This window comes from Mirounga leonina, unplaced genomic scaffold (genome assembly GCF_011800145.1).
Source record: "Mirounga leonina isolate KUSES-001 unplaced genomic scaffold, KU_Mleo_1.0 Mir_165, whole genome shotgun sequence".
Lineage (NCBI taxonomy): Eukaryota > Metazoa > Chordata > Mammalia > Carnivora > Phocidae > Mirounga > Mirounga leonina.
This window is the reverse complement of record NW_023270415.1, coordinates 33381799-33408095: the sequence shown is the minus strand read 5'-3', so window position 1 is coordinate 33408095 and position 26297 is coordinate 33381799. Positions and strand designations below refer to the sequence as shown.

Here is a 26297-nt window from a genome sequence, read left to right as displayed (position 1 = left end):
GGCTTACAATTCTATTAAACTATAAATTTATTTTTTTCTCACAGCATGACCTTTGAAGATAGAATTAATGTATCAAAAATACAGGGATATTTACAAGAAGATAAATCAGAAAATATTCTTGTTCAAATAATGTTTCTGACATCTAGATGACCACAGTTTGATTGTCTTTCAATTAATGACTGGATGCCTCACCTAATATGAAGTGTAATGCTTTTTAAAATCATTTTTATAATTTTCATTTTAATAAAAATAATACAAGAGTCACTTAGTATGGGGTGCCTGGGTGGTGTCTGACTTGATTTCGGCTCAGGTTATGATCTCAGGGTTGTGAGATCGAGCCCTGCATTGGGTTCCATGCTCAGCGGGGCATCTGCTTGAGATTCTGTTCCTATCCCTTTCCCTCTGCCCCTACCCCTCCACTCCTGATTACGTGCGCACTCTCTCTCAAATAAATAAATAAATCTTAAAATAAAAAAAAAAATCACTTTAAGTATGGATAGTGTTTCTGAAAAGTTAATATATATCTTAATTCAGTTACAAATAAAATATATTGTTTAATTTAAATCTATGTCTGACTCCACCCATCCAATGCCTCAGTGCTTTTTTGATCTCATATCTTTTCATTAACTCTCTATTGCCACCTTTGTGGTCCTCCAGTATCCCTCCTATCCCAGAGACTTTGCACATGCTGTTTTTGTCTGGAACTATCCAATAAGAAGCAGAGTTTGCTCTCTCTGTTTCCTTCAGGTGTTTGAGTAAATGTTACCTTAATCATAGTGGCTTTTCCTGACGACCATATAGAAAACAGCAATTCCCCATCCTACCTTCCAAAACTCCCTTTCTCTCTTGCTTGCATTATTTTTCTCCGTAATACTTAGCATCACATGGCATATTATGTATCTATTTGTGTGTCATCTTTGTTTAGAACTTTGTTTCATTCCTTGCGAAAGCCATAGCATTAGAGCAGTGTCTAGAAAGTAATATAATAGCTGATCAATAAATATTTCTTTAAATGAATAAATTTCACTAGATAGTTATGGATCGTTATGGTCAAAGCCTTGAATTATACTCTGAGAATGCTTCAAATAAGAATTAAAGGTACCTCACCTGATGAAACCTTAGACAGAACATAGGAAGTATAAATGAAATTATAAAATAGACATTGGGGAGGGTATGTGCTCTGGTAAGCGCTGTGAATTGTGCAAGACTGTTGAATCTCAGATCTGTACCTCTGAAACAAATAATGCAATATATGTTAAGAAAATAAAAGAAGAAGAAGAAGGTAGTGGGAGGGGAAGAATGAAGCAGGGGAAATCGGAGGGGTAGACGAACCATGAGAGACGATGGACTCTGAAAAACAAACAGGGTTCTAGAGGGGAGGGGGGTGGGAGGATGGGTTGGCCTGGTGGTGGGTATTGAGGAGGGCACATTCTGCATGGAGCACTGGGTGTTATGCACAAACAATGAATCATGGAACACTTCATCTAAAACTAATGATGTAATGTATGGGGATTAACATAAGAATAAAAAAATAGCATCTGAAAAACGAGAAGAAAATGATAAATTTGATGTGGAAATTGGAGAGACCTTTATGAAAGATGTGACATTTGAATGAAACCTTGACCAGGGATGATTTATACACATGAAGATGCGGATGAGGACCATCCATCAACAGGAAGATGTATGGGCAAAGGCACAGAGACAAGAGAGTCTATAATGAATTTTGCGAATGAGCCAATAGTCTGATAATGGCTAGAACAAGGTGGTATCAGGAAAGAAGTATGCAGTGAGTGACAATAATGTAAATATGTGTTTATAAGGTCATGTTTGTATTTCATTTTCCAGTTCAGTGATTCCCAAAATTTGGGAATATGAGAGCACTTTTTTTTTTAAAACATTGAAACATAAAATCCCTATGTGATATAATTGGCTTAAAAACCATATAAAATACATGGTATTAAAATCTATTACAAATTTAGTACCATCTTTTATTAAGCCTATCATTTTAGAACCAAAAAATAATATAGGGGTATATATGTATGTATGCATACACGGGTTATACTTCTTTTCACCATTATACAGGCAATGATTAATATTCATGTGAATTGTAGGGTCTCTTGCAGTAAATCCATGGTCCCATGGATCTGAAGCACATGAGCCCAGAGCTACAGTCTAGGCAACGAGAACCCATAAAATTTCTTTGAGTAGAAGAATTACATGATGAAGCCTATGCTGTGGGAACCCTGGGGGTTAGAGATTGAAGACACCTTATAAAACATCTCTGCACAGTCTGCTAAAGTTATAGAAAAAGAAATTGCAATCCACAGAGATAAGAGACATCGGCCAAGATTACAGGTAGAGGACTATGGCTAGTGTTCAGGTTCCTGAAGTGATCTCATCAAGCCCTTCCATAATGGGATAGATAAGACAGATAAGCACCCAAACATATCACTGATAATCAAAAATGAACATCAGTTCTTATCTGGTAAAATAAGATGGAATGTTACACACCTGAAGTTAGATGTACACTGTTCTCTTTGCTGTGGTATGGGGATTGCGGTATTTTCAAAATTCTGTATCCAATAGCATGTGGATCGTACTCTAGTTTTTCTCTAAGTCTGTATTTCAGAAACTTATTCATCCTTAAGAATTTATCTCTATGCTTCTTTTAAAAACAACAACAACAAAATGTTTGCTCAAGGTCATCTGGAATTTCAGCATGGGAGTTTACAGGTATACATGATTTTATACATAACATTTTGAAAATTTAAACATAAACTATACACTTTAATCAATAGAATGATATAGTATATATGAAAAGTTCAACGTTTAAACACTAAAGAACAAAGTTATTTATGCTAATGATGATTCCTGTCTCCACCCAATTTGTAAAAACAGGTTTACATATATTTGAGTTCCTCTTGAAGTACCTGTTTGGCTCTGACAAAATCAATGTCCGACATAGGCAAACATTTTTTAATGCCACTCAACAAATTCTGTATCTAATTGAAAGTCATTATGCAGTTGTGCACAGGTGAGATCTGCTATCTGAACAAACGCTGAAGCTGTTCCATTTTCCACAGCTAGTGCTCCACCAAAAGCAAGGAAAAGGGTACTCTTCCCTCCCATTCCTCTGTAGGGAATTATAAATAACCAATCTAGACATGAGTGAGAAATGGATTTCAAAGTCCCACATGAATTTTCAAAGGCTTAGTGTAATTTATACTTTAAAATGTCTTTGACAAGTAGTCCGGCTCTCCCACCCCTCTCTTCGATCCCCTAGCATAGCCCCACACACCTTCCCTGGTCTTCTCACCGGGTCCTCTAAAAGAAAGTTGCATTATTTTTACTAAAGGATATTATGGTAAGTCTCTAGGGAATGAGGAAATTAGAAAGTTTATTTATGTACTTTTTCAATTTTAAAGAAAACCATAAAAACACTTTCCTTCTTTCTCACATTGAGGTTTTGTTAAGTGTGCAATTATTGCCTTAATTGGATTACAATTGCCTCTAGGCTAGTTTATGCCTTTTACATGATCAAAAACACACACAGAAATGATACGATTGAAAATGGAAATGCACTGGTTTTTGGTGATGGGATAATTCAGATATTTTTATATACCCATTGCTAGCAAACAATTGCAATACCTTCCACTTTTGCAAATATTATTAGTGTAAGATAGAAATTCATTTAAGGATTCTATTTGCTCTTATTGCTAACCTTTCTGTATACTTTAATTTTATTATATTTTGCTCTCCAATATTTTACATGATTAGAATATAGAAACAGTTAATGCAATATAATGTAGCTGATACAATTAAACAGAAGTAACACATTAGATTTTTTTTAACTAAACCACTTAGTACACCCTACTGTGTTCATCCTGTATAATTATACATTTTCTGACTTGTCTCATGTAATTCACAATTTCTTCCTGCTGCTTAATCGCAGACTTCAGCAAACACATTTTAGGGGAGAGACTCAGTACAATTTTTCTATAATCTTTTATTTGCCATCTGCATTAAGGTGATGATTACCTACATGGAAAAAAATGAGGGGGTGTCCAAAAGATACAGGAGTAAAGGTACAAGATGGTTTTCAAGTACATGCATAATTTAGATCCATTCTTGTGCGAGGAAATCACAAGGAAATTAATCAGCAATATATTTGTAGACTTTGTGCCAATCATTTTTATAAGACACAAGCAGCATTTATCATATGTTGTTTCTCAGTCACAAGAAAGAGAGGCGTCAAAAGGCAATCAGGCATATAAAATCAAACTGGCAGTCCTGGCCCTCAGAGCTTTCTGTGGTGCATAAAACTTCTTTGAACAAGAGAAATGTTAGTGTTCACGTCTCAGGTGGAAATTGGCCAAAAATATTATCATACTCAAAAAAAATTTCATTTCTATCATATTTTGGCCTTTGATAGAGTAATTGTTGCCGATTGTCTAAAACATTTAGTAATGCCGAAAGACATCCTAGGAATAATGAAAAAGTACAGACTTCGACTATAGAACAAGCTGTAGTTCCCTGCCTAAGATGATAAACAGAGTCAGTGATAGGATGCACTGGGCGCAATAAGGTAATATTTACTTTGCTTTAGACAATAGGGAAGATAAAGTGATAACGAGTTGGGCTTACTAGAAAGAGAAGTGATTGGAAAGCTTTTCATGGCAGGCATATTGCATTACCATAAAACACATTATAAGACTTTGATTTTTAGCTAAACCTAATGGCTTTCAGTTCCATAATCATCTTTGTTCTGGACTTTAGGCCAGGGTAACTGTGCTGTTCCTTTTCAGTCAGAATCAATCCCTTTAGGGTAGATTACAAATGACTCCTTTTAACCCTTTAAAATGGTGTCTGTAATGAATTATGTTACAAATATGCTCCGGACCAAGAAGTTTGGCGATGAATTTCCTGTTACATATTCAGCTTGTCATTCACAATTAACTCTCTCTCCCCTCTATTCTGAACTGTTTTATTTCTCCTGAGAGTTATCATTGATATCGGACAAATAAATGGAAGTTTTAGGCTAGCTTCCCAAACCCTTCAATAGACTTTCAGGAAAGAAAATCTATCACTTCTGGAAAGGAAAAGAAAAGAAAAGGGGAGAAAACAAAAGAAAAGAAAGGAAAAGAAAAGAAGAGAGAGGGGGAGAGAGAGAGAGAACTACCCAGTGATCATGCCTGAATGAAGGTTCCTGAGCTAGACTGAAATTGCATTTGATCTGTTTCTCTGTTGATTTTGTAAACCTTTCCAAAGGTTTCCATAGTAACAAGTGAATTATCCCCTCTCCCCCTAACATTTTCCAAGCATGTAAGAGGGATACAGATAAAGGTTAGTGAGAAAAAAGGCTACAATATTTTTTTCTACTACCAGGATAGATCTGAAGAAGTCATGATTAGTCTTTTAAGGAATCAAGTATGTTTCTCTCACCACAGTCATAAGAAAAAGTTGGGTCAGAATTTACTTACATCTCTGATGTCTGCGTTTGCTCCTGTACATGGTCATTCTGAAAAAATCCGACTTTCTAAGAAGTAATTGCTTTGACCACGGAGACAAAGAGACGGGTTGTGCTCCTGCTTTGCAGTAAGACTGTTGCTCACTGACAGAAGGTAACCAGCAATCACACAGTGAAAGCCAGGGTAATACCATTCTCATAAAATTACAGGGGAGACGCTACAGCCTGTAACTACTCTATCTAATGCAAATCTTCTAGAGAAAATTGTATTCCCTTCACCTCCCCCCAACCGGTATCAGTTAAGTTCTCTAATAAAATCTGCACTATGAAAGTGCTGTGCTTGAAGGATTGTTGAATTAAGAACAGATTCATGTATTTAGCAAGAACAGTAAAACTGAAAATACAAATATGAAATATAAAAACCCTTGTTTGAGATTTATAGAAATTAAAAACTATCCTTTGGGTTCACATGTCTTTTAGCCACCCTAGAATGCTTAGATTTGTATTTTATTTTTGAAATTCTACTAAATTCTTTCTGTCTCTGAGCTCTCAATGCACTTTGTATGCTGAATTATTAAAGCAATTGCCACTTTTAGTTTTGTCTATTTCTCCAAACAGACTGCTTCTCAGGCAATGCAGGAATTGCAGTATTTTCACATTATCTCCCCAGGCCGAGAATGGAAGGGGCACGCGTTAGGGTCTCAGAGTCGGTGAGTGCCTACTGTGTGCTGGGCACTCTGTCTGCTCCCGAAGGAAGCCTTTCAGGAGTCTTTTGCCTGCCCTCCCCCCTGCTGCCTCATTTTTGTCCTCAGACCTCTCTTTTCACAGGATTGTGGACATATTCTTATCTGAACACATTTCACACTGTCAACTGGACAGCACGGAAGCTTTGTCTTCATATGCCTTGGACTCTCTCCGCTCTGAGAGCAACGCCCGCCTGGCACCCCGCAGAAGCTCAGGAGCACTACCTCTCCCAAACACTCCAAAATTGTGTATGATTTCCAATCTCCTTCCTGTGCTAATGAGGGTGTCTGAAATGCAGTTTTATTTAAAATACCAAAGGATTTATACACCAGCGAATAACTTCTGTGTAATAAGACTTCCTGATTATACATTAAGCTTCCATCTTCCAGCTAAAAGCAGAAGACATTTTCAATTGCCAGAATTCCTTTTTAGTGTTAACAAACTCAGTCTACTTACTGATAGCAGGAGACATCCTTCTTAATAAAAGGATTATTTCAGTGTCAAGAATATTTTCATATTTGGGGCCCCTGGGTGGCTCAGTCATTAAGTGTCTGCCTTCGGCTCAGGTCATGATCCCAGGGTCCCGGGATCGAGCCCCACATCGGGCTCCCTGCTTCGTGGGAAGCCTGCTTCTCCCTCTACCCCTCCCCCTGCTTGTGTTCCCTCTCTCGCTGTCTCTCTCTCTCTAATAAAAACATAAAATCTTTTTTTTAAAGAATATTTTCATATTTAAGTAATTACTACATTTCATAATCATAGTTTTCAAAAAGAGCATGTCGGCAGGTTTTTAGCAGCATTTCTGCCCACTTTCTTTGACTTTTGACTAACAAACTGCAGTGTTTAGTGAGGTTTTTTTGTCAAAGACCACTATGGTTATATCTTACTCTAAGACATAGTCAATTATGAAACACTAGAAGGATTTTCCTTGTGTTTTCTCTAAAAGTGAGACTAAAATATTTCAATAAATAAAATAAGTAGGCTTTTTCTTAATGACATATAATACACCTATATCCCACAAACTTTTACCTGCTTAATTTTTCTCCATAGCACTTATGTATTTGTTTTTTGTCTCTGCCTACTAGAACATTAGCTTTCAGAGGACAGGCTTTCTTTTTTCAGAGTTATATATCCAGAGGACATATCAGTGCCTGGTATAAAGTGGGCTCTTGGTAAATATTTGCTGAATAAAGGAGTTTTTATGAACTAATTTAAGTTATAAAGACAATATACTATAATTTATTTTTCAATAAATCTGGACAATAGTCAAACTCATGTTTATTGACTGAAGTTACTTTCTTATTTGATGCAAGCACTTGTCATTTCATGTCTGTCTTTTGGCCCCAAAGTTAATTTGGACGAGTTCACTGTTTTGGATGGAATTGTATATACTCACAGATGTGAAGATAAATTTTAAATTTACTGAAGCAAAGTCACAACCACTAAGCAAGCTCTCCTTTATAAAAGTTACTCATGCCAGAAGATGAACAAACATAAAATTTATTACAACGAAACAGAGTTAAAACCGTCTGTCCAACATATATGGTATGAATAAACATGTCATTGGTGATGATGAGGCAGAAATCGCTTAATGATGCAATGACATAAACGGTATTAATTTTTAAATTATTATATGGTTCCATCACATGTGTAGTTTCTCTCTTTTCACATTGTTAGTGCTGTAATATCTGTAATTAACATCGATCTGAACAATTTTTGCAAAGGTTATGTAACAATTTGAATTTGTTCACATATACCACAACCCATCAGCCAGCCTCATTCATTATCACACAGACACACATGAAAACAAGTATCCTGACTTGTACTCCTCAATGTTTGGTACACTGTTGTGCTCCCAATCTTGTACCAGGGTTGACTTTCATAGTTTCCACATAGGGATTTTCATGTTATCAACTCTTTCCTACATTACTCTTCTCACCTCAGGGAATACAGAGCAATCCACTCTTGGACCTCATATCTGTTTCTAGTGCTTTAAACCATCACAATTTGGGACCTCAATTCCACCTAATGGATTAAGAGCAACTTCATGAGTACCATGTTGCAGTACAGGTAGGAAGATGAGAGGAAGGTAGAGGAAGTAGCTGAGGCAGAGGAGGAGGTCTTGGCTGGGAAATTTTCAGCCACAAGAATAAGGAGGAAGAATGCAGACATACAGGACAGAAAAAATAGCTGAAGAGAGAAGACAGGTCCAGACATCTCATTCTTTTTTTCCTTACCTTCTTCAAGAATCCAGACTGAGTACTGTTGTTTTATGTTCAAAATCAGCTTTATGCCTATAATGTCAGAGGTCAAAAAAAGCATTACTTGCTTTTTAAAATATCTATCTACTCCCTGAAACATAATTTCTTTTAATGGACTCAATCTTTTTTTTTTTTTTAAGATTTTATTTATTTATATTAGAGAGAGAGAGAGAGAGCACATGAGCTGGGGGGAGGGGCAGAGGGTGAGGGAGGGAGGTGAGCAGGAACGCAATGGTCACGGGGCTTGATGACCTGAGCCAAAGGCAGACACTTAACCAACTGAGCCACCCAGGTGCCCCTAATGGATTCAATCTTTATATTCCATACTTAAAATACAAATTCAGTGAGTGCTGACAAATTGGGAAGGATGACTTACCATATAAAATCAAATGATTATGTCAATATCTTTCCCTTTTTCATGGAAGGAACCATTTAAAAAATAAAAGTACCTGGCAAAGTAAGAGAAGATGACTTTTAACATAAAAGAACAACAAATAAGAAGGAAGGAAGGCAAGAAGGAAGGAAAGAAGGAAGAAAGAAGGAAGGAAGGGTGTGTACTCTGTGTGTGTGTGTGTGTGTGTGTACAATGAGAGATAAAGGAAGTACTTTGTGCTGCTGTGTGTCAAGCACTGTGCTAAGTACACATCATGTCACATAATCTTTGCAAGTCTGTTACTTAGCTATCCCTACCTTCCTTTTAGAAATGAGCAAACTTTCCCCAAAGGAGGCCAGGTGCAGGTAATATTCAGGGACACTGCATGACTTAGGTAGTGGTATTGAGATTATTTTGTTAGAAAATAGACCAATATGATTTTAGGACTGAATTAAGGGACAATGCACTGGGTAGCTGCTGGAGAAGACTTATGTAAAAGTGTCATTATAATGTCACTAATAAAGCACCGAAATCAAGAAAATGATGTTTGCTGGAACTCGTCACAGGGAATGAACACCATGGTTTAATGAGAGCTAACATTCATCTAGGGAGTGCATGTTAGGTGTTAGGCATTAGGCTGTCTTCTAAGAGTTTTACGGGATTACTCACTGAATACTAAAAACAATCTTATGATGGATTCATCCACCACCTCCTCCTATCATTATTATTATTTTTATTATTTTGTTTTTGCCCCTTTTAATGTTTCAGTAAGATAAGGCTGAGAGATTAAGTGTTCTGACTGAAACCTCACAGAGAACAAGAGATAATGCCTGGTTTTGAACCGGCTGATCTTTCTCTAGAGCCAATGCAATACCGTAACATGCCATGTAAGGTTGAAGGGATACTTTTGGTAGCTGTTTAGGCCACAGGGGATGAAGACCCACAGAGACATATTTCCATAACAACTAGTAGTGCTCAACTCACTCCTAAGACGGATGAATGCAATTAACTGCAGGGTTTAGGCTGCTAGATGCTGGTAGGGACATGCAAGTTCAGAAGCACCATGGACTGCTTGGGACAGCAGAGGTCTGCTCATGTCTGCAGCAGTGTTGACTTCCCTTTCTCATACGTGTCACCTCACCCACCTCTCCTGATGCCCCAACCCTCAACCTTTCTTCCAAATAAAACACTAAGAGAACATTTAAAGAATACCAAGAGTATCAAATGATTAGCCCATCCAGAGTTCTGACATTCTTACCTGGTTTAAAATACAATATGTATGTAAGTGATGAATCACTAAATCCTACACCTGAAACTAATATTACACTGTATGTTAACTAAGTGGAATTTAAATAAGAACCTAGAAGAAAAAAATAAAAATTATAATATGTATTAATTTTGATAGAACTTCTAAGAATTTTATCAAGACACAGTATATGGATGGTGTAGAAATATATTTTTAAATATTTTATTTATTTATTTGACAGAGAGAGAGAGAGCAAGAGAGCACAAGCAGGGAGAGCAACAGAGGGAGAGGGAGAAGCAGGCTCCCCGCTGAGCAGGGAGCCCGATGTGGGGCTCAATCCCAGGACCCTGGGATCGTGACCTGAGCTGAAGGCAGATGCTTAACCGACTCAGCCACCCAGGTGCCCCTCGATGGTGTGGAAATATTTAACTTGAACTGCATAATACTTATATTGTTATTATTATTAATTACTAAAACAATAAAATGGTAAAATTGAAAATGTGTTAAGAAGTGAATTTGCCAAAATTCCTCATTTACAGATGTCTGGTCCACCACAGAGAGCTCTTACAAGTTAGCTGGACAGAAAACTGAAGGGAATGGAGGGGCAGGACCTCAAGCTACTCAAACCAGGTACTCACAGCAGGAGCCTCAATCCAGGACACCCCAGAGTTAGCCTAGCGCCTCTGAGCACCCTAGCCTGAAATTATTTCTTAATTGATCAGAGTGATATCTCAACTTCCCTTTGGTCAGTTTTTCTCAGGTTTGCACAGAAAGTTACCCACAGTTAACCTTTTTCTTATGTCATTCTTGTCACCCTACAGCGCAACGCACAGATGTGGACCTTCTCTACCTTTCCCTCACCAGAATGTCAGCTGTCCCTGGGGAAACTGCCTTTTCTCCGCTCAGAGATGAGTTCTGCCTTCTTTATTAAAACATCTCCTTGCTAGTGTAGCCCCTATAAATTCTTTACAAAAGTCCTTTGCTCAGGTACTTTCAGAGATAACATCAAATATTTTCAACCTCAGCGCAATCACTGGTCCATCTTGTCGACAATTTAAGGAAAAATATCTGCATTTTCTGTGTATGTTTATATTAAATTTGCTGTCTTGCTTAATGTTCTGGAACTGGATCCATATCTGTTTGCCCCAGAGTCAAGTGCTCTCCTGTTAGCAGATAATCTAAAAATAGTTATTAATTAAAGTATTGAGTGGCTATCATATTAAAAAATCTTCTTGTCATTTTACCTAGTACCTCATTTGACTGATCGATTTATCATTGTTCTTTTTTAAATCAGAGAAAACATAAAACTTCCTAATGTTCGGCTCAAGTTTTCATTTGTAATACTGGTTCAAATGAGTGAGAAAATTTCCAGAATGATTCTTCTTTATACTTGACTGTTTGTACTTGACAAACAAGTCAACTGTATATTCCCTCCATTTGATTCATTAAATGTTTTTATGTATTTGGAAAAAAAATTTCTAAGATTTTTTGTAAACTATAATTGGATTTAATTATGAAGTCTTTATTCATTTCTTTGGACTTTCTCCAGTTTCTTATGCTCTAATATCAAACAAGTCTTTGAAATCACTGAATTTTAAAAAATATTTAATACTTAAACGTATTCAACATAGTTAAATGTTTTTCCTTTATAACTCACATTGCAATCGACTTTATTTTCACTGAATCTCCTTGGTAATTGTTTTTGAGCATTCTCATGTTTGTTCATTTCCCTTTCTTTGTGTGGTTCCTATTCTACCTTCTCTTAGTTTCATCATTCTTTTAGCCTAAATTTGATTTTTCAGACTTAGTTTTATCTTCTTAGTGGTTTTACTTTCCCATTCATATTTGGATAAATTTATTTTCATTGTCTCAAGGATAATGGCATTCTATCTTTTTAATCCCATCCTTTGGGTGGGCCCAAATATTTAATGGCCCCTAAAAGATTTTTTTTTTTAAAGAAGACTAAAACATATACGATTAAATTAACCTTGAATTTTCTACAGATTATAACTAGAAATATGAAGGAAGGTATTTATGCCTGTGTAAATAATTTATCTCACTTCAAAGTATTTTAACAAATGTTGACTGTTACACAGTAAAAATGTAGCAAACCTAGATCTAAAAAGTACAAAGCCTTTTCGGGGTGATAGCCACATAAAGGGTACTATATTCATAACAAATTACCTCACAGACATGTGAACACGATAATGGAGTTTATTGGATGTGGGCATGGTGTGGGGGAATTGTTGTACCACGTTCCCTGGAGGTGTTTTAGTTATGAGATACACTTCCTCAGTACCTTACCACTCTGTCTCAGACATAGCATCTTCACGGTGTCCTGGGATGGAGGGATACTACTGAGTTTACATGGAATAATGGTGAGACATTAAAACATCCTTAAAATCACAATAGTTTCCATGATCATGAAAATTATGTGTGGAATTTCACTATAACAGAATTTACAAAATAAGAAATATATGCTCTATTATATCTATCCATCTATCTATCTATCTATGTATCTATCATCTATCTAGCTATGTATCTATGTATCTATCATCTATCTAGCTATGTATCTATCTATCTATCTATCATCTATCTAGCTATGTATCTATCTATCATCTATCTAGCTATGTATCTATCTATCATCTATCTAGCTATCTATCTATCTATGTATCTATCATCTATCTAGCTATGTATCTATGTATCTATCATCTAGCTATGTATCTATCTATCATCTATCATCTATCTATCATCTATCTAGCTATGTATCTATCTATCATCTATCTAGCTATGTATCTATCTTTGTATCTATCATCTATCTATTTATCTAGCTATCTATCTATCATCTACTTATCATCACCTATTTACTCATCTACCTACCTATCTTAAAAACCAGAGATGTGAGTTGAAGAGCTACCAAGCAAGACAGTCTCCAGGGTGTTTGGAAGATGAACGATACTTCAGTGGCCAGACTCTGGTTGGGGAAGATCCTTAAAGAAGTAGAGAAGATGAAGGGTAATTGCGATTACCAGCAAGTGGCACCTGAGGCAGATGAAGGCAAAATGTAGCAAATGTCCATGGAGAAATAAATGCTAAAAGTCCTCTTGCACAAATTGCTGATTGCCCAGCGCATTGCCTTTCTCTTTTTTCTGGCTGATTCTTATCTCAGTCGACTTCTTCCATCAAACTTGCCCTCTTTTCTTTCTTGCCTCTGAACTAGAGCATCTGGTCTTATCTTTCTTTTCTACTTTTTCTTCTGCTGTCTTTTATCTATACAGAATTATAATTTATAGGATATATGTGGTAGTGGAGTATAAGTAGGGGGTAGGTCACCTCAAATTCTTATTGGTACAAGGCAGAGAATAAGTACTTTATGCTAAAAAAGCCTGACTCACAGGATTTAGCACTTTATTGTATGATGCCTTGCATTCTCTGCTTCAAAGAGGATAGACCACATTGTGGTTAATACCACACATCTTAATTTCACATCATCACCCCTACAGTCAACCACCATTAGTTTCATAATGCAAGCAATGTAAATACATATGAGATTTTTAAAATGAAAATAGTTCATTGATTTATTACAGAATTTGAATGAAATCTTATAAACAATAATTAAGTGCTTATTTAGACCAAGGATTTTACTTATGTGATTTTATTTAATCTTGAAACACCTATGTGAGAAAGGAATTGTCATCTCATTCTGCAGATAGGAAAACTGAGGTTCAAGTGAGGTTCAGTTCACAAAACTAGTAGGAAGTAGAACTGGAATCTGCATCCAAGTGTGTGAATTGCAAAAGCCATGCCCAATCCAGGATACCACTAACTTATATATTAAGTGAATAAATGTCAGACAATGAAATCAAATTCAGAAAAAGTAGAGAACAGTGAACATTACCTAGAATTTTACTTCAGCTTGAATTGCTGGAGTTACTGCTATTCTTTTGGAAGATATACCTGCTTTTAATGTGTGAATCCATGGGAAAACCAATTTGATTCATAGGATTTCAATATGGAATTCATTCTGATACCCATCCCAGGACTCTAAATAAAGGATTCTAGAGATGCATGTACAGGGATCCTAAGATATGTATGTAAATGCAGCACCGGACCCTAATCAATGCATTTGATATATTTATATTAACCTAAGATCCAGTATGGATTTGGAAAATGTTCAAGGAGAAGAATCAAGTGGGTGAGAATGACCCGGAGAAATTTTCCAATTAAAAATAGATAAAATTAGGGGCACCTGGATGGCTCAGTCGGTAAGCATCTGCCTCCACCTCAGGTCATGATCTCAGGGTCTTGAGATCACGGCGGGCTCCCTGCTCATCAGGGAGTCTGCTGCTCCCTCTACCTCTGCCCCTTCTCCCTCCTTGCCTCTCCTCCCCACTCCACCCCTGCTAGTGCTCTCTCTCTTTCAAATAAATAAATAAAATAAAATAAAATAAATAAAAATAGATAAAATTAGGTGATAAATTTAAGTATACACACCACACACATAAACACACAATCTTGAAAATCCTGGACTAGACATTATGATGGTTTGTGATTTAAAAATATAATATTTAAAATGGACAAAGAGCAATACTAAGATGTGTGATTGTTTATGGACTTTTAAGACCTGGCGAAATATGAATTTCTATTTATGGATCACATTCAGCATATATTGGTTTTTAATGATAACATCAAAATTGTTACTTCAAAATTTCTAATCATTTCCCATGTAAAATGTGCATAAAATATCTTAAGTATATATTAATAGCATTCATTTCAGCCTGTCTACAAAAGTGGTATACACAGCAGTCCTGTTCTTCTAATTTCTTTCCTGTTCATATTTAGTTATAATTATCACATTGATGAGCGACTTCAGCCTGCTGAGTTGAATAGACTGAGTTTTCAGGTATAATTTAGCATTACATAGCCCAAGGGTATTTCAGGAATCCAGCTCCAGTCCTCATTTTGTGTGTATTTGTGTCTGCTAAGGGGCTGAGAACCACCTGGATAGTCTTTGACCTCACATATGTGTTCAAAGACAACTATTTGAATAAACTCTGCATTTGCCATTACCAGCACAGCAGTATGTGAACAGTAAATATGTAAATGAAATTCATGATTTTCTTACTGTTATAAAAACCGTTTTTAGATGTTTACTTAAACGGCCTTAGATACAGAAACAGGACTGTAAGTGGAAAAAAGAGTCCCAAATTTTATTTTCCAAACTGTCTCCTTTAGTTTGATGAACACTAAATCTCAAGCTATCTTTAAATCATGTCTTGGAACGCTTTAGAAAACCCACCTGGACTGTGCAGTAAATACGTAAATGCGTCATTAGGGGGCTCACAAAATAGGAATACAAATACAGCATGTGAAAAGGTGATTATTCAATTTCAAAAACCTTTGGTTCCCAACTTCTAAGCCTACTTAATCTTTGTAAGAAAGTAGCATAGCAGAGAAGAAACTGGCCTTGTGACCACCTGATCTTGATTCAGTGAGAAAAAAAAAAAAAGGTGTTTTATATTTTGGGGGGGGGGGGAGTTTATGGTATGTGTTTCCAGTAGCATGAATATCTATATGTTCCCACCAGATTAATCAGATTAATCTGATGTTTTTATTATAAAATTTAGGATTCTATGTATGATCCCTCACTAAAATGAAATTAATTTAACTTTAATATTTTTTCATATATCCAATACAGATAGTGCATGCACTCAAATTGTGCCGTGTGGATAATGTGATGGTGAGCAAAGATAGACACAATTGTTTGGATAGTTTTTATTTTAGTGGGGGTACAGACATTAATTGATAACATAAAAATATATTCTGTAAGTTCAAAAATAGGTGCTCTGAAAGCAGATGTGTGGTCCTATGACAGCGTATGAAAAAACAGCCCTTGACAGTAAGTTGGTTCATTCTTCTCTGAAGCTCTGTGGATGAGAGCTGTGGAAAGAGTTCTGAAAGAGTTGAGTCACAGGCGACCTTGAGGTATTAGTGAGAGGTAGACCAAGATGGGTGGAAAGCTTACAGGAAGATGTGGATATATAAAGTGGTTGATGGTACGTAAATGGTATTCAACAAATAATGATGATAGAAGTTTTTCTTATGTTAACTTTGTTACCAATTTGTAACAATACTCTAAACAATTGTTCATTACTCAAATTAAGACAATAATAGTTAATAGAATTCTATGCCTCATTACTCCAGTCCACAGATACTTATGAATCATATACTTGCACTAACTAGAAGGGGGCACAAGAAGATAAAATAACCATGGTCTTAATCTTGATATTTTATTTACTAATAGATATTATGTGAATCCAAAGTTTTTAAAAAGAATGTTTAATGAAAATACCAGTTAAAATTATCTGTCCATATCAGACAGAATAAATGTATACAGTACTCTGACATTCTAAATGCTGGTTTGAGTTTGCAGAAGTGGCAGTGAAGGGTGACAGAAAGTCGTGTAGTATGTCAATAAATATCTGACAAGGGCTAATTTCACGCAGATCACTGGACAAAACATCTTGAGCAATTTCAGTGGAAGCAAAGCAAAGCATATCTATGCTAGTGAACATCATAGGAATGAAGCCAAGATATACGTATGTGAGTTGGTGCCATTGGCCTCAATGGGTTAGTGACAACTGCCCAACTATACTAAAGCAGCTGAAACTAATAAAATGCTGAGTGCAAAGGCCTGACACATTCTGAGAAATAATGGTTAATAAATATGACTTCAGAAAATGGTAACAGGAAAACTTTTATAACGAGGACACCAAATCAAGGCATTTTTGGTTATAGTCATTCCACTTGACATTAATCAACATCTGACAATGTCAATTATTATCTTTTTCTCGAAAACTCTATTCTTTGGCTTCTACGCCATTGTTGTTTCTTATTTTCCTTACAAGTATCAAATTTATATTTACAGATCAATCTATGCAAAATGAAAGATTCGCAATCATATTCAACTAGAGTTGCTAAAAGTGTTTTAAAGCTCAAGATCTGGAGCCAGACTGGCTTATTTATTTGGACACCAGCTCTGCCACCCAGCTGCATGAACTTGGGCAAGTTGCTTTATATATCCATAGACAGTTTCTTCATCTATAGAAGTTTCCTCATCTATAACACCCTCCCAGGATTATTATAAGAATTAAATGAGTTAATATATAAACTGTGCTTAGAACAGTGACCAGCATAAGCATTAGCTGTTATTATGAAATATACCTATATAGATGTCCAAAACTCATATATAGCAAATCTAGCATGTGCAACGAAACAAAACAAAACAAAACATGCTTTTCTTGCATTGTTTCTGGCCAGATTTCAGCATGTAAAACTATAATCCACTATATCTACTTCATTTGTTACTGTATTCCTAGCAGCCAGCTCAGTGTCTGAAATATACTAGCTATTCTACAAATATTTATAAATGAATGAATGTATTATTTTCTGTTTTTGCTGTAACAAATTACCACAAACTTAGTGGTTTAAAATAGCACAAATTTATTTTCATAATTCAGGAAGTCAGAAGTTTAAAATCAGGCATTGTTCAGACAACATTCTTTCTGAAGAATTCAGAGGAGAATCTGTTTGTCTTTTCAACTTCCAGAGGTTGCTTATCTTCCTTGGTTTCATGGCCCTGTCCACCTTAAAAAATACGTCACTCCAACCACTGGTTCCATTGACATATCTCCTTTTTCTTCCTTTCACTTGCCTGCATCTCTTATAAGGATACTTTTTTTATCATTGGCCCATTCAGAAAATCTAAGATAATACAAGCATTTTAAGATCCTTAATTTAATCATATCTGCAAAATCCCTTCTGCCATATAAAGTAACATATACATACAAGTTCTGGGGATTAAGATGTGGATATTTTAGGAAAGTCATTATTCTCTCCATCATAGTCTGCACACTAACTCCCAAAGAGTCATGTCTATCCCACATACAAAGGTCTCAATCCATTTTAATAAAAACTCAAAGTTCAGAATCTTATCTCATCACCTCATCAGTCCAAAATTCAACTGGAAAAACTGCATTATGTTTCAAAGACTGGGAATAATCCCCTGTGGCTCTTGGTTTCCCCCTCCAGGACCATAACCCTGCCCTCAGGGCCCATAGTTTCATCCTCTGGGATGGTTCTGCCCTCAGAGTCATCCACATTTTTTTCTAGAGAACAGTACATTTGTAGTAGAGGAGTTTTGTCATACTATTTCCTGTCTGTAGAATTTTGTTGAGTCCAGCAGTTTCTGTTTATTTTGTCCTTTCTCTGTCCCTTTCACTTCAAGATGGCAGTATTTCTGCTTGTATAACATCTTCAAGAACCCTGTGGTTCATTCATTAGACAAGCAGATCCTCCATAATTCTTTTGGGGAGTTCTCTATTTCTGGCTTCTGCTAAGATGGCTGAGAGGGTTCATAAGACACATGCTTATCTCTTCAAAGAACCTCTGTGTGACTGAACACACTGACCTTCTTATCCTTTCAAAAGCATTAACAATAGGTTGGCCAGCCGCACTCTTCGTAACATCTCTGGAGCTTGCTTTCCTGACAGTGAATGTCCTTATTTTGGCATCTTTTGCAGTCTGGATAGACTGAGAATTCTTCACATTATCAAATCCTGGTTCCTTTTTGGTTAACAGTTATTTCCTGAATTTCTCTCTTTCATCTTACATTTTACTATAATCAGCAAGGAGAAATCAGGTCATACCTTCAATGTATTGCTTGTAAATTTCCTCAGCTAACTATCCTAATTTCCTCAGCTAAATATCCACATAACTGCATTACAGTTACCACATAACAGTTCAACTGCTTTCCACAAAACTGTAGGGCACAATTTAGCAAGCTTTCTACTCTTATATAACAAAGAACCCCTTTGTTCTCACCACTATCCCCCAACTTAACATTTTATGTCCTCCTTTCTACCAACAGTCTGCTTATTATGAGTTAAGCATTCTCTAAGGCAATGTAGATTTTTTCTATCATGTTCCTCACTTTCTTCTGTGTCCTTAAACATTCATTTTCTACTCAAAGTCTGTTAAAAAGCAATCTAGGTTTTTTGGATCATATTCAGAATTCCTCCAGCCTCTAGCCATTACCCAATTCCAAAACTAGTTCCTGATTTTTAGATATCAGTTACAGCTATACTCTACTGTTAGGTACAAAAATCTTCATTAGTTACATATTACTGCTGTAACATATTATCATAGTAATAGTGACTTAAAACAATGCAAATGTACACTAAGACACATTATAATTAAAATGTCAAAAGTTAAAGAAAGAATCTTGAACAGCAAGAAAAAAACAACTTGTTATGTACCAGGCAGGGACTATCAGTTGATTTCTCAGCAGTAACTGCAGGCCAGAAGGGAGTGGTATGATAAATTTAAGTACCGAAAGCAAAAAACCTACAACTAAGAATTCCCTACCTGGCACAGTTATCGTGTAGAAGTGAAGAAGAGATAAAAGGTTTTACAGACAAGCAAAAGCTATAAAAGAGTTCATCACTATATGAAACTGGCCTTAAAAGAAATGTTAAAGGGACTTTTTTAAGCTTTAAAGAAAGGTCACTAATTAGTAATAAGAAAACATATGAAAGTAAAAATCTCACTGGAGTAATCTAGCTTTCTAATATGAAGATTAAAACACAAAAAGAGTAAAAATAACTATAAGTTAAGGGATACATAAATTAAAAAAGATGTAAACTCTGACAACAAAAACATAAAATCTCCCAACAAACAAAGTCCAGAACTAGATAGCTTAACTGGTGAATTCTACCAAACATTCAAAAAATATTTAATACCTATCCTTCTCAAACCCCTCCAAAAATTGAGGAGAAGGCCATGCTTCTAACTTATTTTACAAGGCTAGTGTTACCCTAATACTAAAACCAGGCAAAGACACCACACGCACACACACACACAGACACACACAATTACAGGGCAACAGATGCAAAAATCCTCAGCATAATATCAGCAAACCAAATTCAATAATAATACATTAAGAAGATCAAGCACAATGATCAAGTAGGAATTATTCCAGGGATGCAAGGATGGTTGAACATCTGCAAATTAATCATCTTGAATCATCACATTAACAAAATGAAGGATAGATACAGAAAAAGCATTTGACAAGATTCGACATCCATTCATGATAAAAAGTCTCAGCAAAGTGCATATAGATGGAAAGTACCACAAATAATAGAGGCCATATATGACAAGCCCATAGTTAACATCATACTCAATGGTGACAAGGTGAAAGCTTTTCCTTTAAGATCAGGAACAAGACAAAGATGTCTACTCTCACCACTTGTATTAAATACAGTATTGGAAGTCCTATCCCGAGCAATTAAACAGGAAAAAGAAATAAGAAGCATCCGTATTGGAGAGAAAGAAGTAAAACCATCACTATTTGTGAATGACATGATTTTATATATAGAAAACCTCAAATACTCCACCAAAAAACCTTTAGAACTAATAAACAAAATCATAAAGTCACAGGATATAAAATCAATATGCAAATGTGGTTTTATATACTAATAATGAACTATCAGAAACAATTTTTTTAAGATTTATTTATTTATTTGAGAGAGTGAGAATGAGAGAGAGAGAGAGAGTACATGACGGGGGGAGGGTTAGAGGGAGAAGCAGGCTCCTCGCTGAGCAGGGAGCCCAATGTGGGACTCGATCCAGGGACTCCAGGATCATGACCTGAGCCGAAGGCAGTCGCTTAACCAACTGAGCCACCCAGGCGCCCCCAGAAACAAATTTTAAGCCCATTTACAATCGCATCAGAAAGAATAAAATACCTAGGAATACATTTAAACAAGGAGGTGAAAGACCTTTATGCTAAAAATTATAAGACATTGATGAAAGATATTGAAGAAGACACAAATAAGTGGAAAGATATTCTGTGTTCATGGCTTGGAAGAATTAATATTGTAAAAATGTAAAAAATTGTAAAAAATGTCCATATTGTTCAATGCAGTCCTTATCAAAATTCCAATGGCATTTTTCACAAAAATAGAACAAATGATCCTAAAATTTGTATGGAACCACGAAAGATCCCAAATAGTCAAAGTAATCTTGAGAAAGAACAAAGCTGAAAGCATCATGCTTCCTAATTTCAAACTATATTACTAAGCTATACTAATCAAAACAATATACTATTGGTATAAAACCAGACACACAGATCAGTAGAACAAGATAAAGAGCTGAGAAATAAACCCATGAATGCATGGTCAATTAATTTACAACGAAGGAGGCAAGAATTTACAATGGGGAAAGGACAGTCTCTTTAATAAATGGTATTGGGATAATGGATAGCCACAGGCAAAAGAATGAACGTATACTACTATATTATATCACACACAATAATTAACTCAAAATGGGTTAAATACTTGAATGTAAACCTGAAACCATAGAACTACTAGAAGAAAACAGGCAATAAGCTCCTTGACATTGACCTTAGCAATGGTTTCTTTTGGATCTGACTCCAAATGCAAGAGCAACAAAAGCAAAAATGAACAAATGAGCAATCCAAAGAAAAAAGCTTCTACATAGCAAAAGAAACCAGCAACAAAATGAAAATGCTACCCATTGAATGGTATAAGATATTTGCATATCATTAATCTGATAAGAGATTAATATCCAAAATATATAAAGCTCTCCTATGACTCAATAACAAAAACCCAAACAATCCAATTAAAAAAAGGACAGAGGTTCTGAACAGACATTTTTCTAAAGAAGACATAGATGGTCAGTGGGTAGATGACAAGGTGCTCAACATCATGAATCATCAGGGAAATATAAACCAAAACCACAATAAAATATCACCTCACACTTGTCAGAATGGCTATTACGAAAAAGACAAGAAACATCAAGTGTTAGTGAGGATGTGGAGAAAAGGGAGCCCTTGTGCACTGCTGGTGGGAATGTAAATTATTGTAGCCACTGTGGAAAACAGTATGGAGGTTCCTCAAAAAGTTAAAAATAGAACTACCATAAGATCCAGCAGTTCTACTCCTGGGTATTTATCCAAAGAAAATGAAAACATTACTTTGAAAACATATATGTACCCCTATGTTTATTGCAGCATTATTTACAATAGCCAAGATATGAAAACAAGCTAAAAATGTTCACTGATGGATGAATGGATAAAGAAAATGTGGTATACATATACAATAGAATACTACTCAGCCATATAAAATAATGAAATCTTGCCATTTTTGACAACACAGATGAACCTTAATGAACAAACAAACAAAAAAACCAAAATCCAGAGATACAGAGAACAGACTGAGGCTTGCCAGCAGAGAAAGTTGTAGGGAAGTGGACAAAATGGGTAAAAGGGCTTAAGAGGTACAAACTTACAGTTACAAAATAAATAAATCTTGGGGGTGTAATGTACAGCATGAAGACTGTAGTCAATAATATTGTATTCTATATTTGAAAGTTGGTAAGACAGTAGATCTTGAAAGTTATCATCTTAAGAAAAAAAAGTGCAACTCTGTATGATGATGGATGGTAGATCACTAGACTTACTGTGACTTATACTTTTGCAATGTATACAAATACCAAATCATGTTGTACACCTGAGACTAATATAATATGTCAATTGTACTTTAACTTAAAAAATCCCTTGGGGCTCCTGGGTGGCTCAGTCATTAAGCATCTGCCTTTGGCTCAGGTCATGATCCCAGGGTCCTGGGATTGAGTCCCGCATCAGGCTCCCTGCTCAGCAGGAAGCCTGTTTCTCCCTCTCCCACTCCCCCTGCTTGTGTTACCTCTCTCGCTGTCTCTCTCTCTCTCTGTCAAATAAATAAATAAAATCTTAAAAAAAATAACATACATTTATTCCCTCAGAATTGCCTAGCTTGGGGCACCTAGGTGGCTCAGTCGTTAAGCGTCTGCCTTCGGCTCAGGTCATGATCCCAGGATCGAGCCCCGCATCGGGCTCCCTGCTCAGCAGGAAGCCTGCTTCTCCCTCTCCCACTCCCCCTGCTTGTGCCCCCTCTCTTGCTCTCTCTCTCTCTGTCAAATAAACAAACAAAAATCTTTAAAAAAAATAAAAAATAAAAAATCCCTGAATAGTGGACATACAGGATTCACTATAATAAACTGTAATATGTACATTTGAAATTTTTCATAATAGAAATTAGAAAAAACCCTACAAATTTATTCTCTTAATTTCTGTGAATCAAAAATCTAAAATTAAATTGTAGGCCATTTTGCATTCCATCCTGTTGCTTCAGAGTGGAATTCCATTTTCTTGTTTCTCCCAGCTTCTAGAGGATGCTGGCATTTCTTGACTTAGGGCCTTTACTTCAACAGCTGGTTCCCTTGTCATAGCTCCTTTTCCTCACTTAGACCCTGTTGTAATTACTTGTAATTACATGGACCCATCCAGATAATCCAGGATAACCTCTCCCTATCTCAAGATCTTTAATTTAACTACATTTGCAGAATCTCTTTTGCTGTAGAAGTTAATGTATTCACCGGTTCTGAGGATCAGGACATGGACATCTGAAGGAGGAAATTATTCTGTTTATCACTTTAAGTGAGTGATACCCCATACTCAGGTTTCTTTGGTCATATTCTAGGGGTCCTTCTCTTATAACTCTTCCTGTTACTACTTATTTACCAATGCATCCCTCTTAGGTAGGTTGCTCCTCCCCGCTCCTATTATCACCACATTTTACCACTCAAACCTCTCCACTAGTTATACAGAGGTCTCTCAACTCCGATCTTTCCATTGGTCAATTCAATTTTCACATTGCCATCAGAATGCCCTAATGCCCTCACATTTTGGTTCCTTGCTAAGTGGCTTCCAAATGACTATGGAATAACATCTAAAATTCTTAGCATGACATTTATGATCTTCCAAACTCTGGCCTCAATTTTTCTTCTTTTATAGTCTTAGTTTCCACCACCCTCCATAATATGGACAAGGCATACAGATCTAGGTTATTCTATAAACTTACCTGAACAGAGGTAAGTTCTGAACTTACTACTCTCCTGAACATTAATAGCATTTGTTTATGATGTTTATTTTTGAAAGGTCCTCCCTTCTATCTTATTTAATTCAAACAAAATATCTGTCCTGAAGCTTTCTCTAGTATTTTCATTTTGGAATTTGTTTCTCCTTCCTTTACACTCACATTATTTATAATATTAACCACAATCTACTATAACAAACTATAGTGTGATTTGTTTTAGGATTGAAATTACATATTTCTGTCTGCCTCTCCCATAAGATCAATTATGAGGATAGAGTCAGTTTCATAGGTAGCTTTATATCTCCCATAGTCCCCAACACGCTGTACTTAGTGGATGCTCAATAAAATGTTACATGAATTATGAAGTATGATTTAAGAAACAATTCATCAAGAGACAAGCATGTACAAAGTTGCTTAATAGCCATTATGTTGCAAAAAATAGTGCTTAATGTGGCTTAATGCCATGAAGGAAAACTAAATAAATCACCAATACCTCTTCTGTGATTCTTAGGAAAACAATTTTCTACTCCTTTTGCTAAAGAAATGGCCATATATGTAATACTTCATGTCTTGTATAGACCGGATTCTCTTCCCCACGTGTGTGTGTGCGTGCGCGTGTGCGCACGTGCTAATATAACTTTTATATTTCTCTTCTATTTTTGTATGGGAGTAAATCAACTCTTAATGAAATCTAGTGAGATAGAAGAGCCTTGCACCTATTGATCCACTAATACGGGGCAAATACAACCACATGACCTCATGAGCAAATGGGAAGAGGTAAATTACAACTGCGAAGATTCACTATTTAGTGATACAATGACATTTGATGGGTGCTTTTCTCATGCAGAAAGTATGATGATACTTATAATTACATGGAAGATCTTAACTGGACTTAAAAGTAGATCTTGTTATTTGAAAGTTTTCAAGAGTGGTGATGGAATTGAAATGACAAAATTTATTTTCAGTTAATATTCGATGTGATCATAGATAAGAGGGCTAAGATTAAACTCTAATTATAGAAGAGGATAAAAGTTGTTCATCCATTTAGCGTGAGATTTTTTTTTTCCTGGTAGAGAATGCTGACTGTGTTCTTTTGTTACCAATTAGGAACCAGTTGCAGAAAACAGATTCACCTCTAGGTGCTTTACTACAGAAAGGAATTTACTGCAAGGCATTAAACAGCTTACAAGAACATTGGGAAGGATGAAGAAATAGACTTAAAATTGAGCTTTCATCAAAGCTCACCCAAATCTACACTGCAGAACTGAGCACCCAGATGCACTGCTGCCGTTTCTATGCTCAGGAAGTCACTTCACGACTACAGAACAGGCTCTACAGCTGCCTGATTTCGAATCATGTCACCCCTGCCATTGCTACAAGTAATACGCCTCGAGGATCAGGGAACAATCGCTCGCTCCTAAACCACACTGTACTTGTTACAATCCAAATCAGAAAAATAAATGACTCATGCTTTGCATTTTTAGTTTCCCAGTTCCTGAGGCAGAGCAAGTAATACCAGAAAGGGGTTGGAATAGATGTTATATCCATGTCCATCATATTCATCATATATGGTGAGTTGGACTATAAGAAATGCTATAATACATCCACTTAATGTCTTACTTTGCCTTGAATTGCATAAACTAGACAAAATACGAAACGTCTCTGAATAACAACATTTTAAAAACAAAACTCCTGTTATGTTTCTCTGTGTGTAAAATGTCTAAGAGCTTCCATTAAATTAATAAATCCAAGGGAATGGTACCAATGGATTGCACACAAGGAGCAAGTAAGTCTCTGCTCATAAAAAATTTTACAGCTACAGCTTGGAAGACAATGACTGGAAACATGACACCCAAAGCCCAGACTAATACTTCTGTATGTAATACTCATAGGAGTAGAATTTATATCAAAAAATAACACACACAAATAAGTGTACAGAGGATAAATGTGGAGCTTGGTATGTTTTACAAAGTGTAATAAGCACCAAGATCCAGAAATTGCCCCCCTCTTGTCTCTTCCCAGTCACCTCTTTTTCAAGTTAACTACCATACCAACTAATAACATCATAAATTAGTTGTCTTTGAACTTTATATAAATAGAATCATGCCCTGTGTACTCTCGTATTTGGCTTCTTGTGCTCAAAATTGTTTGTGATATTTAAGCGTGTTGGTGGGGACCAGAATATTCTATTCACTTTAATTACTGAAGAGCATTT

General features: G+C 36.0%; 1 protein-coding gene across 5 annotated transcripts in view; it reads right to left on the bottom strand.

The window, feature by feature from the left end:
• The window catches only part of RALYL (RALY RNA binding protein like), a 686645-nt gene that overhangs the window by 190392 nt on the left and 469956 nt on the right, over positions 1-26297 (bottom strand). Inside the window, exon 1 of one of the 5 annotated variants that reach the window (XM_035011453.1) lies at positions 5481-5620. The exons of the other annotated variants lie outside the window; for them this stretch is intronic. Within the exon in view, the coding sequence (XP_034867344.1) occupies positions 5481-5517 (37 nt within the window). The 5' untranslated portion in view covers positions 5518-5620. Of the gene's footprint in view, positions 1-5480; positions 5621-26297 lie in introns of those variants that run through there. 5 annotated transcript variants of the gene reach the window in all.